We start from the raw sequence: 17,685 nt of genomic DNA, 5'->3' as shown, positions 1-17,685 counted from the left end.
TACCGATAATAATCTGGTATTATATTTTCTGAAGGGATAATATGCCCACTACATCATTCAATGGCCCCTGTATGAAATCGTAGGTGGGAAATTTCATTCAGAATCAAAAGACAGGAAAATCTTCCTCTAAGTGGTTAGATAATTAGCTAAATGATAGCATTTCTTTTTCTATTTTGGCTGTCTAGAAGTTCAGAACCAAATTAGTGCTTCCAATTTAATATCTGTGCAAGCACCTAGATTTCACTATCTGCCTTTTAATTCCTCTCCTGGTTTTGACCTTCTACTTTAAGTTGTGTTTTTCCTGACCCTAATTTTATTTAATTCTTTTTACTTTTTTTTACTATTTCTGTGAAATAAAGGGAATATAATTTTTTAAAGTAATTGACGTTGGTAGAAGAAAATTCCAGGCTCTAAAAGCATATTAGGTGAAGCTGCAATAACAACTAATTAATTACTGAAATGCAGTATGGTTACAGACAGTTAACATTTTCCAAAGTATGTTTAAATGGGTTGTCAGAGATTGTGTAACTCTGTTTAACTTTTCATTACCAATGACCAACATAGTTGGTACCCAAGAGTGTGCAATGTTCACAAAATGATGTACTAAAAATGATCTTTATTTTTGGTATCTAAGATTCATAATCATGATTTTCAAAAAGAATCCCACCCTTTTCTGATTATATGATGTGATGGGCTTATAACTGGAGCCATTTGGTGAGTTAACACTGAGATAAAAATTTTAGCTAAAAGGTTAAAGGCTATAATTTATGCTCAGCTCTCACCTATTTACTAATAGGAAAATAATTTTCACACTTACATTACACATCCCTTGTATCTCATTGTGATCAACAAAAACAAATGAAGGTTCACCATATAATCATCAAAAGTAGAAATTAAGTATACCTATGCATATTAGGTACCAAATCATCAAGTTAGGCAAACAGTGGGCATGCTTTAAGAGCATCCTTGGTTCTTGGTTAAAAGAATATACACTCCAAATGAACCATGAGCATATGCAAGTTCAACCATATGTAACTATATGTACTGGAGCCATGTAGTTAGCGCAATTTAAATAACTCCCAAGGACTTTCAAAAATTTTTCTATTATTTTACTGAAATTCTCTGGTGTTTAATAATACTTGAAATAGGCGAAAAAGAAAAAGAAACCCATTCCAGTTTCACATTTCTAACTACAAAGTTCTTCTTCTTAGGAATTCTTCTTGGAGAAATTCATCTTAAAATGGCCATAGTGTTATCACTTTTATTTCACCAGAGATTCAGGTCAAAGGATGAAAAGTCATCATATAGAAAAATATATGTGAACATTTTGGTTATTGACTGAACAAGGATTTTCTTAAATTTTCCTAAATTAAAAAAAAAAATCTAGATACGGGACTTCAGACCTGTGGATGATGGACACTCTTTTTAAATGTATAGGTAGAAGTCACCTAAACTATCCAGAAGATACAATTGACAATTTCCCCTCTACTTATAATCCGTATATTTTTAACTAGTATAAAAGTAGAAGATATATGTACTTTCTAAATAGCATTATTATTAAATAATACTCATTAAAGAAATATATTTTGGGGAAAGAACATGCTCCCAACTTTACAGGCATCTATAAACTACACGTAAACTCTGAATAATTAATGGAAAGGTAAGTGGAATTTAAACAGAATGAATTTCTAAACTCTAATAGCCTTGATCCTTTAAGGAAATATTGGTTCTTTCCAAGTTAAGGACTTTGATCGATCACAAAGTCTTTCAGAGCATAAGGGTGCCACTTAACTGGTCTAGACAGCTCTTGATGCTGTCACCAAAAGTAAGCATGTACCATTTCTGGATTCTGAACTAAACTGAGGATCTTTCTCCTCCTTTTCCTTCTCCTCTTCCTCCTTCCTCTCTCTTTCCTTTCTCTTCCTTCTTCTGTCCTCCCCTCTCCTCCTATCTCTCTCATGCCTTAATTCACTGAGGTTTACAGCAAAGCAGTTACCTTCATCTAGTTTCCTGCTCATGCAGGGAATGTGGGGATATTCAAAAGCGACAATTCTCCTTCTCCTCCTCCCTCACCGACTCTGGCCAACTCTTACAATAACTTCTTTCCTCCCTGCTCTTCCCCTGGACTCCAAGGAACACCCAGAGAACCACTCCTGGTATAGCTACCTTCTCTCTCATGCGGGGTAGAGAGTTTAATTTGCCAGTTTTGCAATAGGAAACGAAATGTACTTTGCCCCAGACTCTAAACTTTGTAAGCACCATATGTTCATTGTGGAAGCAAGGACAGAGATGAAAATAAAATACCAAGTTGCTTTTCATAGTCAAATGAATGACAGAAATTGTAATTGCTTTAAAAAAGAAAAAAACTATTATTGGCATTATTGGTTAATTTGGGAGCTGTAGAGAATAAGACTTTTGTATTTGGTATGGCTGCCCAAAATTGCTTAAAAAGTAATTAATGAATTGCCTGAAGTCCATGGCAATCGTACATTTAGTTGTCCACCTAAATAGATGGTCCCCTTCATATACATCTAATGGAATGACTTACTATGCATGTTTAAGGTTCTCCTAAAGGAAAACCACAAGGAGGGAAAGTAGCAGTAAAGAAATTACCTGCTGAATCTACAGATTTGTCACCTACTCCAACGGTGCCACCACTACCTAAGCCGGGATCAGAAGAATGGGTCTATGTGGATGAACCAATTCCTGAGGTATGGCAGTTTAAATTGAAGCTAGTAGAATCTATTATTTTTCTTGTTTATAGTAAGATTCACACCATTATTTGCACCATCCAGAAGGCCTTTCATAGATGGATATAAATATATACTCATCAAAAAACCGAGATGATTTTTGAGATTCCTCATTGAACCACATCTCATCCTTTCTCCACTCCTTCAAGTTTCTGAATCATGCTTTCAGCTGCTGCTATTGAGTGCTGAAATGAAGGGAACAAATAGGTCCTGTGAGGACCAATTTTCTCCCCAAGGACAAGTAGAAATGCAGTTTCCTGGAAGAAGGACTTTCCTCAGAACACATATCCAGCAAATTATCTCTCTTTATCCGTGTTCTCATGCCCACATCATAATGCTTTCAAATGAAGTTTAACCTCTGACTTTTTAGAAATAGAAGAATTTTTTTGAAACTAACTACACTACTAAAAGGCAGTTTTCTAGCTTGAGAGCTTTCAGTGGGTACACTAGCACAAGGCAAGGAGGTGCTCCAGGTAAGCCCTGGAAGCTCCAGCCAGTTCTTTGTTCCCTGACAACTGCAAAGCCCAGTTGCCACATAGGCGTATCTGGTTTCTTTCATAGACAAATCATCTGAGAAACACAAAGAATAGTCTTTCCTTTAAAACGTTTTAAAAGACAATGAGTTTTGTTGTGTTTTTTTTAAAGACTTGGTCCCTCTCTTCTTCACTGCAGTCCTAACTCAGCACTGACCATCTGTCCCGGACATTTGAGACCCAATTATGAACTGTAATGACTGTGGTGTTGACTGTTTTTATTGAGGCTTCCTGGGCAAATATCATGTCTCCTAATTAGATTATAAACAATTTGGGGGAAGGTCGGAATATGTGAAATTATACACTGTATTTAATACAGAATCAAACACCGGGCAGAGGGCGTAACAGATTCTTAATAGGGCTCTAATGAATAAATGAATGAATTGACATTGAGGAGGAAATTACCACAGAAAATATATAAAGATGAAAACACTGAATTATATAATTATGGATGTATGTAACTGATATTACTCAACGAAACACAAGCTACTTTTAAAAATAAATATATTAAAAACCTGTCACAGAAGTAGGATATAGAAATGAGTTGGGAAACGGGAATAAAATTAAAATAATATGATTTGTCAGGGGTGGAGAGTGAGAGACAAAAGTATTGAAATTCTAAACTCTAAATCTTGAAGCCCTTGAGAGAAATAAAATCATAGAAGACAAAAAAGAAATAGAGGACAGAAGTGAAAAAAAAATAAACGTTAACAATGAGATATGGCACTAGCTCCCAGGTAGATTTCCTAGCAGTCAGGATTCCGGCACAAATCAGATGATAATTTAAGGAGAGTTGAATAAAGGACTGTTTACATGTATGTGGCCAGTAAGTAAGGAAACCTACAAGGATTAGATCATTACCCCTGAAAGAGGGATAGCTGGGAGCCATTATGGCCCGTGGTCCGGAGAAGGTAAGGAAAGGGAGCAGATGAAAGACCCGCAAGAGGACCTCTGCATGGAGAGAGCCATCTGACAAGAACTGTGGCCTTCAGCAGAGGGATGCAGCCACCTACATTGACCCAGCAGAAGGGGAAAGGGAAATACTTCACCAGACTGCATGCTCTTCCTGCTCTTGTATCTCTTGCCCAGGAGGTGGAAGACAAGGGAGTTTCCTGAAACAGTTCTCGTAAGTTAGTCTTCCAGGGCCCCGAGCAGGATAGAGAAGAAAGGAAAGGAAGTAGGTCTGGAGGGACAATAAGATATACGGTACAGAACTCCAGTTACCTAAGCAAAACTATGTAGAGAATGCCTTTTGCTACAAATAGAAGTCGCCTAGAGCCTGAAAACAAGGAAGACCATGTGATCCATTCTAGTCCTTTCTCCACTCTAAGCATTTCACACATGAGTTGCAGAGTTTACCTGCCAAGGACGAGGAAAGACAGATAGACATCCAGTTAAATTTGAATTTCAGATAATTGATGAATTTAACTGGGCATATCTGGTAACCCTAGTTCCAGGCCTTCCAAGGACCCTGGCTCTACCTTACCTCAATAGGCATATGCAAGGAAAGAGAAAGAGAGAGAGAGAGATTGCTTTCATATCCGGCTCTCTCAGCTGGAGACAGCAGCCAAGTTCAAGGAGAAACTTTGTCCCTCTTTCATTGCCAGCAAGGGAAGTTGCAGAGAGAACCAAAGGAGGCAGTTAAAGTGAAAGTTCTTTGTTTTCTGTTCTGAAGCTTTGGAGAATATCTGCTTTGCCTACCAATTTCCTATTATGCTCAGTCTTCTCCAATGAAGAGAATACTATTTAATTGGGAAGGATGGATCTGAACATCTAGTCACATCACATAAGTTCAACTACCCAGACCCAGGAAAATTACATCTGGTTCTTTCAGAGACTGGAGGAACCCAGAGATATGATTTATCAATAATTCAAAGAAATCACAGAGGATATGAAAGATTCCTGAAGACTGGATGTAGGAAAATGCCTAAATATTTAATGAAAGATAGATGGGATGTAGCAACATATAGACCAATAATCATGTCTGATCCCTGACAAAATTCGAGAGATAGTTGTTAAATGCATGACTTCAGAGCACTAATGAAAAACAAAAATGATCCCCCAGAGCCCACACAGATCACCAAGTCCAGCTGACCTGGCCCGTCCCTTTTCCGTGATAGCAAGGTTGGGGAAGTCCCACATCGCATACCTTGAGTTCAAAATAGTATTCGACAATTTCTCATGAAGTTCTTATAGATGGTGAGAGCTGTGAGCAGGATGGTAGTTCAATTGGGTCCATTCTTATGTGGGAACTCTTCATGCACAAAGTGTTAATTAATGGATTGAAGTCAACCAGGTGGGAGGTTTAGTAGTGGACTTATTTAAAATGGTCTTTATCATCATTCTGGATACCATATCCTTTAAGAGAGATCACTGACAAAGTAGAGGCCAGAGGGTGGAACTAGGTAAGAAAAAGGCATTAAAATAATGTCAGAGTAGCATTAAAGGAAATGTAAATGTTTCATTTAGATGAATGAATACTTGAAGTATGGTTGGATATAGAATCGTAGGCTTTTAGAACTATATGGAGCCATCCAGTCTCCTAAAAATTTAACTGGTGATAAAATTGGGTTCAGGAGAGTCAGCTTACACCCGTGTTAACATTTATGGAGCATCTGACATATGCTGCACTAGATGCTGGGCATCCCCAAACAAGCAAGTTTCATCCTGAATCTCAGCCCACCTCTCCTCACTAATGTCTTCACATATTTGACAGGCCATCATAGGAGAGACTGTATGAATGTAGTCTGTCCTTCTCCAAGGGTCACAACGAGGGCTGCATGGACACTACAGCAAGGCAAATTTCTGCTTTCCACAAGGAAGAATTTTCCGTGAATTATGTGACATTGGAGGGAGCTGCCTTGGAATGTTGTACTTAATGCCTCGTGGAGAGCCACAGGGAGTTTGGATAATCTACCTCTAGTATTTGGCATTTCTACATTGGAGAGAAAATTAGCCCAGATTACCTCTAATGTCCCCGTGTGTGATTCCCTGAGTAAATAATTGCACAGCCAATAAGGGAATAATGAGTTCAGCAAGTTTATAGTGAATATAATAGCTCTAGTTTTATTTCATTTTGATTATTTCATGTTTTTAATTGTTTATTTGCATCATTAAAGATAACATAAAAGAAAGTTTCCAATTTTCATGGTGCACAGAGCAAAGATAAAAATATCCTGGGTAAATTCAGAGAAATAACTCATTATCACTCTGACATGAGCACTAGGTGTTCTCCCTACTAGGCAGTTTTCCAGCTTAGGCAAAATGTGACATCTGTGACAAGTTAATTAATTAATTCATTCATTCCATAAATATTTCTTGAGCACCTACTATGTCCCAAACACTGTGGAAATTATAAGGAAAACTGTAAAGTGGCGAATAAGACAACCATTGTTCCTGGCTTTATGAGATAGATATTCTCAGAAATTAGCTGGAGGAGGGGAAGAAAAAAAGGAGCAAGAAGCTTCACAGAGAATGTTTTCAGTATTTGCAAGTGTATCTTGATCACCTTGTTTAGTATTTTTCTTTTGACTCAACTATTCAGAAGAATTTTCACTTTGAAATTATGATTTGTATGCTTTACTATTTAACAGGAAATGCCTTCATTTTTAGTACCTTACTGGGAACTAATAGAAACTTCCTATATAAACTCTGTCAAAACAGTACTCGGGCATTTGAGAGAAGACCAGCACTCTGTGCTTGCTTACTTCTATGAGATTAAGTAAGTAAAGTTTCCAAAATTCGAGTTTTGCAGTTTACAGGCATGACATGTAAGCGCTATGTCATTCTCTTTGTGCCTCACAGAACAAGTTTTCAGCACTTTCTAAGGCGTCCAGATCACAAGCAAGATTTTGTATCTCAGTGGCAGGCCGATTTCAACTCTGTTCCTGAGGACTTGTGGGATGATGAGGACACAAAAGCTGAACTACACCAAAGAGTGAATGTAAGGGAATCTGGGAGCAAGTAGGCCGGGGTCTCCACACTCTCACACCTCATACTGCAAAACCTTAATTCATTCCCTTTTTTACTTTCATGAACATGTGAGGATGAGGAGGGAAATGGTTGGAAAACTTGCCTTTCAAGAGTGGTTGCAGAAAGACCCACTGCAAAGGTGACATTTGAGCAAACTCAGTACAGAAGTGATTGAGTGAGCCATGTAGATATTTGGGGGAGGAGTGTACCAGTCACAGGGACAAAAGAAGGCAAAGGAACTGAAGGAGCAGGAGACTTGCTGTTTGAAGAACAGCAAGGAGACAGGTGTACTTGGAGCACAGTAAGCATATATCAGAGTGTCTGGTGATGAGGTCAAAGAGATCACAGGAGACTAGATGACTTAAGGCCTGGGAGGTCATTCTTAGGATATTGGTGTTGATTTGAAGGACAGTCAAAGTCTTGGCTGCTGGGTTTTAAAAGAGTCTATAATAGAGTAAAAGCAGCAGGGAGACCAGTTAGGAAACAGTTGAGAGGCTACTGAGATTAAGTGACTTGGGTGAGTGAAGTGCTGGAGGATTTAACCCAAGAGGTATTGAATTAACAAATGTCCTAGTGAAACTGAAGTATTTTACCTGTTCTTAGACATTCCTCAAATGGTAATTAATGGCTATGTAAATCCAAAGATTATCTGCCTTTTCTATCTTTTTCCTACTTATTTGTAATGCCAGCCCTCCTCGAAACTTCTTCCCCATATCAGTCAGGTGATTGTTGGTAGAATGATAAGGTTTTTCAGTTAAAAATATCTCAGGTGGGATTTTTTTTCTAATTCCAAATGTTGTAGATAAATTAGGTAATAAAAAGAAGCAAAATTTAAAATGGAAAATCCATAATCCCACTGCCATTCATTAACTATTGTTATTACCCTGGGGCAATTATTTTTGCAAAATATGTGACTGTAATATACATTTTGTTTTTTAACATTCTTTTTCACCAATATTACATGTTTTCTTATTCATCTACCTTATTATTTTTATGTCTCAAAGATATGTCATTAATTGACTATATCATAATATACTTAACAAATTTCTATTATTAGTCATCGTTTCATTAACAAATATTTGCTGAGCACCAACTTTTTATTCGATAGAATTATACAGTAAAATTTCATCCAGCTAAATATTTACCACATCCTTAATTATTTTCTTGGGCAAATTTCTAAAAAAAGTGGAAATTGCTGATTCTAAAATTATGGTTAGTCTTTAAACACATTAAAAACTTACAAATGTCACTCCAAGTAACAGATTATGAGAATGCATCAAATATTGGGTTCTACGTTTCTTGTTAATCTCTGCCAATTTAATGGGCAAAAATATGGATATCTTCTGTTATTTGCATTTCTGTTTTTATACTTGAAGTTGACCATTTTTTCCTAAGTTTGCCATTTATTTCTCTTCCTCCTGAAACCTGTTTGATTTCTCTCCATTTTTATGTTGGGTTGTGCCCTTTTTCTTATTGCTTTCCAAGACCTCCTTATATATTAAGGATATAAACCATCTGTTGGTCAAATGTTACAAATATATTATCAGTTTGATATTTGCCTTACATTATTTGAGAGGAGTTTTAACAGAGAAATCCTTTAATGTTTCTGTAGATAAGTGTAGAAAATTTTTCTTCATTGCTTGTCTTTGTGGTCAAGTTAGAAAATACATCTCGAACCCAAGATTATATAATTAATTTACTTAACATAATCTTTTAAATTTATTTTAATTTTAAAATTTAATTTTAAGTTCTTTTAATTTTCAGTTGGCTAAAATATGAACAATTCTTATATATATAAGACAGATAATAGAAAAGAACACGTGGTCTCTATTTGGCAGGTTCAATAAGTTTTGGCCAAATCAACTGCATTAATGATATTATAATTCTTTTTAGCAGTGACTCCTCAGCAGGAGTATACAGTAGAGACTTGTGAAGTTTTAAAAAAATAAACCTTCCTTTGCTTTGGGCCCTTTGTCTGAACTCCTTAGGTTTAAGATGGGCCTTTATATACCATTCAGTTTTCAAAGTGTCATAAGTAATTCTGATTGAAACAATTGTTCTATTTTTCTAAATATTTTTATACTTACATGACCTTACAAAAACTGATGAAAGTAAGTTAAGAACACCTACGACTGATATATTTCTATCCATTTCCTTGCTACTGTTTTTGATTTCTAGATATTAATGCAGCAGCAGTGTTTTCTGAAGAAGGGTTAAAATACATAAAGCATAGCCACCGTGAATGAAGTGAACTGCCACGGATTTGTGCTGAACATGGGCATGTGATTTGGTGTCTTTCAGACACAGAGTAAAAGCAAAATAAATATCTGTTGAGGGAAGGAATACAATACATGAGCGCATTAGGTCTGAATTTTCTTTAGGAACATTTTTTAAGACAGGCAAAGGATTTTGGTTTTATTATACTGCAGTAATATGAGCCGTGACCCTAAAGCATAACGGTGATATTTCTTTTTCTTCAGGACTTACGAGACCGCCTGTGGGACATTTGTGATGCCCGGAAGGAAGAGGCAGAGCAAGAGCGTCTGGATATCATTAATGAGGCCTGGTTGCAGGACTCCACAGGGATAACAATGAACCATTTCTTCTCACTGATGCAGGTAAGAGCACCAGTGGTCACGATGACACAGACTCTTTCCTCCACAGCCACGTTCCTTACGTAACAACTCCTTTGGGAATGTGAGGGGTCTGTTCAGGAGTCGTGTTACTCACAGCACTCTGTCAGGCTCCAATTTCCCGAGGAACTTAGCTGAAATAAATCATTTTGGCCCCGGACCAAACAAGCACCAGAATTGGGAGCATCTCAAGCAAACACTCACCAGCTCTGCTTCCAGGTCGCCTAAGAGCTGTGGAGGGGACCCCAGAGACGGTGTCTCTACTAGTTGTTACCTCATCGTCCTCTCACAGCAGACACCCAAGTAGTCAGCCAAAGCCTACACGGGCTAGATCAGACCCAGCAAGCATTTGATTCCAGAAAAAGGTTTATGTCTGGATTAGAAAAGCAGACCATTCATCAGAACAACCTGATTATGGTATATTTTGCAGACTGTTTAAATAGAAAATCGTACTGGACAAGAAGACAGGTTTTTTGTTAACAGTGGGGAGGGAGTACAGACCAAGTCTGGATACTCAGCTCTGCTAAGAATAAGGGTAGAGAGTTTTGAAGAGCTGGGGTGGGGGGAAGAGCAAAGTAATAGGCTATCTTGTGTTTTCTAACTGACCGTGCCTAAAGGGGGAATAAACTTTCTCCTATCTTCATGACAGGAGGGAGTTTTGCCACACCCATGTGAGGCTCCTCCCCTCCCAGAGGAGCTGACACAGGAGGGCTCTCTCCCTTGTTGCTCCATTTCAAAGAGATTGTTCTCAGATCCCAGAGAAAGACAGTTCTGGGTTCTAAAACTAGCAAGCTTTTTAAAAGACTTATATCTCAAGTTTTCTGAAGTAATCCTCTAAGAAGAGGGACGTAAGGAGCCTAGAGTTAGGAAGAAGCCCATGTGAAATTTAGTCAAGCTGAGGGGAATATAAAGTCTGTCCTGGTCAAGCTGTGTCTACATGAATATTTTTTCCTAAGAGAATAGCATTAAGAATAGAGAATGGAAAGGGGAACATTTCTAGTCTTCAGCCGATTAGCTTACATGAGGAACTACTGCAGGAGATGAGAATATTTATCTGACAATCACTAGAGCTAGCATACAGTAGGTGTTGAACAAATACTTGTTCCACAAATGACTATGAATGCTAGTACTTCCAGCATTCAAAGGGACATACCCCTGGGACCGCGGCAGGTTGGACCACAGGAGGCCTGAAAAGTCAGCAGAGACCTGAGAGGCAGGAGCAGCCTCACCAGTTACTGAGTCTGGGATCCAGATGGGAGCTACAAAGCATAAATTGTGCAAAGGATTAAAGTGAGACTCCCAAAGCAGCCGGAGCCAGTCTGGGGAGCATCCAGGATACCAGTTTGGGCAAGCAGAGACTGAATGTTGGAACAGGTGTGTCAAAAGCTTATAGCACAAGTAACTGAAATCCAATAATGCAGGTAAAGGGAATAGAGAATTTTTGTGAGTCATTCTCATTCGTCTGAGCAATACATGCCTCTTTTGGTAATGATGTAACTCGTACATCTCAGCAATACCTAGATTGAAGGCTCTCACCCTGAGAAACTTAATCCACATCTAAAACCAACCAAGGGAAAGGAAGATAACAGTCTATAAGACAAGTTTTCAACAAAATAAATTTTAGAAAATGCAATCCTAGATGATTTCAAAGATTCCTTTCAAAAGTAAGATTTTGGGACAAGAAAAATGATAAGAAAGAATTAATTACTAGTTATCATAAATGTGAGCCGAACGTTAATCGATTCTGCTTATATGAGAATATTGGATATAGAATGGCATCTTATTCATAGGTAGCTATATATGAATCAAATTATGCCCCTTAAAATAATCTTTTATATAAAATAATATAATAGGGCTAGCTTACCTTGAACATTGTCTCAAATACCAACTATATAAAATAGGATCTACTACATTTAATCATAATTAAAGAGTTCTCTGAATTAAAGAGGAAATCAGTTCCTTATTTTTAAATTTATTTGCCAAATAATGTAATGCTGTAATTCAATGACTAATATTAGTTTGGTGCAAAAGTTATTGCGGTTTTTGCAATTATTTTTTAACCTTTTTAACTGCAATTACTTTTGCACCAACCTAATAATTTTTTTTATAACCTTGGAACACATTCCTTCAGTTCCCCAAAGTTATTTGTCAATATCCAATTTGTACAATTTGGGATTCACTTGCATGCTACTCATTTTAAGTGTGGTAATTATTGTGTAGGTTCCCCTGAATAGAATTTACAAGACTCATTTTCTCTCTACTGTTTTACCAAATCTGAGCATGACAGGTACAAACACTTACTGGCAAGCTGTGAAATTAGTCCATAGATGAATATGTTAAAACTCAATTTGGTTTCTCAACCAAGGAAAGAGACAAATGTTTAGTTTTCCTCATCATTTCAAAGAGCTAGTTTGAAAAGTTACTTAATATGTATTTATGTTTAAAATCCAAGTGGAGTATTTAAATATGTTCCATAATTTAAAACAGTATATGAATGGTAATTTTATTGTATACCACAGATCCAAATTAACCAAATGAGTTTCTTCTTGTTTCATTTATTTAGCTAGAAACGTTTAATAATGCAGAGAACAGGTTTTTCAGGAGCAATTTGGCTTAGCTTTTCAGTATCAAACACAGACTTATTGAAACTGTCGTTGTCTTTTGTTATCAACACAATACAAAGCAGACTTTTATTTGTTCCCAACTGTAAATATGGCAGTAAAAGACTATTTCATGTTTTATGAAATAAATGGCAATATTAATTGCTTGCTAAATACAGGGATCGCTTCATAAATACTCTTGGGTTAGGTTCAGCTGAGGGCTTTGAACAGTAGGTCAGTTTTGTTCTTTCTTAAGAAAGATGCTTTCTATAATTAACTAGCTACCATGGAATACATGTATATAAGAGCTTCAATCTTTAAGCCCTCAGGTACTGGTTTAAGTAACCCCACTAACTAAAGCAAAGTCTGGAGGTCGTGTTTACACAACCAAAGAGAAGCACAGACATGCCAACTGGCCTAATACCTAATGGGAGAACAGGTTGGAAAACTCATGGTCTACATTCGTGTGTTTGGCACTGTGCGGGGTCTCACTATGCATGCATTTCATCATTACTGCAAAGGGAAATGACCTGGCTGGCAGGGAGTCACTTGTGAATAACTCATGCTCACCTTGCCACCAACTCCTCTGAGTTTCTCCATTTCCCTCGAGGCCCCTACTGGCAAAGCTAGCAGAGGGGTTTTGCTGTGAGCATGGAGAAGTGATCTTTCTACCCTGCATATTGAGCAAGAATGGAGACTGTAAAAAAGAGAACAATTCATTATCACTCTGCCTTTCTGTTTGTCATTTCTACACAATTAGAGGACCAAAACCTAGTCTTATTTTGTATTTCAGTTTTTTTGTATTTGTATTTGGTATTTATATGTATAATATTTTTTATATCTCTCAAATCAACATGTTACCTGTGACAGAAGACACTCAAGTGTTTGTTACTATAGTAACTGATTGAATATAGGACACAGGAAACATTCTTAATGTCAAAATAATGAATAATATACACTACTTCAGACACCATACAATCTTTTGTCACAATATCAAGAGGCATAGAAATGTCATCTTCTTAAGTGGAATCATACTCAATAAGTATAGGGAACACTGTCACCGGTTTCCTTTAATTTTTATGAAATTTTACATATACACTTGTAGCCAATTCCCTTTCTTAATGTCCAGAAAATAGATTTCCAGAAAATTGATTTAAAACCCAAATGTTTTAAAATAGTGCTCATAGAGCTTATATAGAAAATATGTACAGATCTGCTTGTTTTTTTCTTGGGTGTTAACATTCACATTTGCTATTAAAGGCAGAACTGAATCGTTTCCAAGATACAAAGAGATTCCTTCAAGACTATTACAAGGGAATGGAATGCAAAATCCCAGCAGTGGACAATAAGAGATTTACCCGTATCCCATTGGTCCAAATGGATAGTAAAGAGACTTTGGAAAGCCAGCTTAGGTAAGGCAGGCTATCATGTTGCACTGTAATTGGTTTGAACATAAAGCTTTGTGATTTTTAACTGAATACTACTAATAAAAACCATAAGCCTATATCTGCAAATCCAAAATCCAGAGGAGCTCTAAAAACTGAATTTTTTTTAACTTCAATTTAAGACTAATGATATGCATTATTTATACCACTTAGAGTGAATATTTACTGTTACTCATTTTTGCTGCAGAGGTATAGTGTGTTTTGTTACAAAGCATTTCCAATAGACTCCACTGGGGATGTAAGGGAATATATTGTACACATGAATTCTGAAACACTTTTGACCCCAAGAGTTTCTGGTAAGAGATTGTGAACCTCCACCACTTTATGAAAGGTTCCAAGCTGGTGTGTGTGTGTGTGTGTGTGTGTGTGTGTGTGTGTGTGTGTGTGTATCACATCATGTAAAAGAAAATGGAAGGGGTTATGAGGCTTCTTTCACAGTAAAGAGAAACAGAAAGACTCAGTCATATGTGATCATGATTTTGTGAGACTAAAAAACTTATTAACAGTCTAACACCAGGTTCCTGCCAGCAAGAAAATTAACTTGGTGTTAAGGGTGGAACAAAAATTATATTTTCAGCCAAACACTCCTGTTCAATATGAAAGTTTTGTAAATAATTGCTTTTATAGACCCAATGGGTGGGGGGCGAGGAGAAACAAGATTCCAAACTCTGAAAAGCTGTGAACAGGTAGAAAACTATCTGTAAGAAATGGGGGGTGGGAGTGGTGTTAATTCATGTGATCTGGTTCCCAACTATAACACAGTAAAAGAGAGCAAAAAGTAAGAAAATAAAGTAGTAAAAAATAAAATTCAAAATCTTTAAATTATATGAATTAATATAAAATAATTTAATAAAATAGAATTAAGAATTAAAGTAACATTTTTTCATGACCGGTAAGCAAATCATGAGAAAATAAACTTGATGAGAAGAGGAGAAAAAGAAGTTATATTTTTAAAATAAGATATAGTCCTTAAACATTAAATTTCCAAGGAGATGAGCTATGTATTATAGATTGAAAGTAGTGGATGTGCTTTATTTTACAAGCTTGCTCAATCAATATGAGTAGTAAGAGTGAATATGTTTTGAAGTCAGATCTGGTTTCAGTCCTGGGTCTGTTATTTACTAGTTATGTAAATAAGACAATTTAACTGTTTTGGAACTCTCTTAAACCTTGGTTTTCTTATCTGTAAAGCAGGGTTGTTAAGAAGATCATAGAAAATGAAATCCTCAGTAGTCTCAGTAATTCTCATTAAGTGGTGACTGTTACTAATATTGCACAATATAGCAATAAACTATTCTTACTCACATGCCCTATTTTAATTGTAAGTGTTGTATGTTCTTGCTTTGTTTGTGTTACCCTCCCTGATTCCAGAAAGGATTTGAAATGACCTGAAAAAAATAAGGTTATATAGTGATCTGAGGCCCATTTCTTCTCTCTCTTGACTTCTTCCATCTATTCCCATCATGTCCCTGGCAGGCCCACATGTAAGCAAGAAAACACAAGAAGGAAAGTTTGTACTCTCTTCTTGATACAAATACAAGAGAAATGTTTAACTCAGCAAGCTGCTGAAAAAGAACTTTGAAACGAAAAACAATGAAAAATTCCAAAGGCAGTATAAACTATCACAGCTACCAAAAGAGGCCAAGTTCCAATGTCTACAGTAGCAGCGCATTCTGTTCTTAGCACAAAATAACAAGTCATGCATAACAGGGAAGCTATTAATGTTGGTTAGTAGAATGAAACAGGCAAAAGAACAGCCAGTTCTTATTTTCTGCAAAACAACTCTGCACCAATCTTAGTCTCAAATCACTGCTATGAGTATCTACTGGAACTCTCTCTCAGTCAATCAATGTATCAACCAACCCACCAATCAACTGCTGTCTAACATATATAGGGAAATAAGCACAATGCATTTTCACAAGCTTGTCTATTTTATTCCTTCAAAGACCTAATAATAATAATTATTATTAATTAATAACTAATAATTAGTAATTACTAATAACTAGTAACAATAATAGTGATATTATTATCATCATATTTGTATAATTCCAGTAGGAACAGAGCCTCAGAAAGTCAAGGGACATGCCCCAGTTCATATGGCAGAGCTAGCTAGACCAGAGTACTTCCCAGTAAATGAATTCTAAACTGAAATTCTTTTTCTATGAATAAATGATGGGCCACCGCTACTGTCTTCCAAAGCAAAATGTTGGGAAATGCATTGTATACTATATTAAACATCAATAGATGATCACACAACCTTTGCCTTAGCTTATTAGACACATGTATTTCATGCGTCTCGGACTGAGATTTAACATTACTTGATTATTGAACTGTAAATTGCCCTTGTGGGTAGAGGTACACTGAGTAGTAGATGCTCAACACAGTGCCTTCTAGGCACGGTACAGTGTCAGAATTCCAAGCACTCTAAGAACCAGAGAGCCCAGTTCAAGAAACCTCATCTGATGCTTCCAAACAAGGCCAGCTGGTTGTTTGCTGGGGATCACAGTCAGCTTTCTGAATCACCGCTCTGTTCCCCAGCAACTGGAGTCTGCCAAACCAAACGCTTGTTCCTGTTATTGCTCCTGACTCTCCTCCACAAGTTTCAGCAAAAGTGTCCTTGGAGCTCCTCTCTCCCCATTTCTTGCCCAAGAGGCAAGCTCTTCTCACTTTTTATCACCGAGGTGGGTCCCTCTGTCTTGTGGATCTCTCCCACCTCTGTTAGCCTTTGAGATCCTAGAATCCTTAGGGGATAGAGTATTCCAGGGCAGCTCCGAAATTTCTACATGGAGCGGCAGTATGGTTGAGAGAAGGAGGAGGGAGAGTTTTAACGCTGTGTTCTCACAGCACTTTACAACACAAAGAGACAGCCTTCATCATCCATACTCAAGAGTGGGGAGGCTGCTGGGCATCTTCCCCACCCACCACAAAAACGTTGTTGCCTCACTGGGATACCCCTTGGCAGACCTCACATCTGTCACATCCTGCTTTTTAACTGTCCACTGGAAGCCAATACCAGTCATCTTCAAGTGTGATACACAGGCCTATGTGGTTTGCTTTTTCATGACTGATTTACTCCTTGTCAGAAGTGTATGCCCTGGATAAATTTCAAAATTGTGTTTGCTCAGCATTACCATTGTTTAATCCCCTTCCTCCCAAGTACTGAGCATGCAACCCGAAAATTCCGTTTTGTCATTGTTTGTTTCTAGTTTCCACTTGTTTTTAAGATGTTCTAGACCACAAAAATGTGAATAGAGTCTTTTATAGTCTTTTTGCCATTTAAAGAGTTCTTCCAAGAAAACTCTGAAAACAGATTAAAGCGAGACAACAAAATTCACAAAGTAACATGGTCATGAAAATAGACTTCTGGTTAAATAAAATCTTTATATTTCCTGTTTTGTCTGTTTGTTTCCAAAGAATTCCTCTAGTGTCTCGATCATCTGTTTCTCCGGATGTAGCTACATCCAAACCCAAACCGAAAACCTTACTGAAGGGCAAAATCGATCACTCGCTAGAAAAAATAGAGTTAAACTTTGAGACGGATGAGAAGCTGATAATGGACACCTGGCAGCAAGCTTCCTTCGCAATATCTCAGATGGTAAGCCATGCTTGTCGTTATGTTTTCTTTCAGTGATACCCTTTCATTAAGTACCAATGTTGGTGACATGCCATGGGTGAAAAATTTACACAATGTTCGCAAGCATTGTATAAATTTATGCCCCCATTTTTTTTTTTTTCTGAAAGGAATAGAAAGT

The 17,685-nt window shown here is 37.1% G+C and overlaps 1 protein-coding gene across 1 annotated transcript in view; it reads left to right on the top strand.

The window, feature by feature from the left end:
• SPEF2 (sperm flagellar 2) overlaps nucleotides 1–17,685 on the top strand; it is a 165,885-nt gene that overhangs the window by 92,592 nt on the left and 55,608 nt on the right. Inside the window, exons 21-26 of the mRNA XM_081053291.1 lie at nucleotides 2,563–2,711; nucleotides 6,877–7,004; nucleotides 7,088–7,226; nucleotides 9,736–9,873; nucleotides 13,749–13,900; nucleotides 17,348–17,528. Of these exons, the coding sequence (XP_080909417.1) occupies nucleotides 2,563–2,711; nucleotides 6,877–7,004; nucleotides 7,088–7,226; nucleotides 9,736–9,873; nucleotides 13,749–13,900; nucleotides 17,348–17,528 (887 nt within the window). The remainder of the gene's footprint in view (nucleotides 1–2,562; nucleotides 2,712–6,876; nucleotides 7,005–7,087; nucleotides 7,227–9,735; nucleotides 9,874–13,748; nucleotides 13,901–17,347; nucleotides 17,529–17,685) is intronic.

Source organism: Rhinolophus hipposideros (genome assembly GCF_964194185.1).
Source record: "Rhinolophus hipposideros genome assembly, chromosome: 7".
NCBI classification, from domain to species: domain Eukaryota; kingdom Metazoa; phylum Chordata; class Mammalia; order Chiroptera; family Rhinolophidae; genus Rhinolophus; species Rhinolophus hipposideros.
This window is presented reverse-complemented; position numbering and strand designations above follow the sequence as displayed.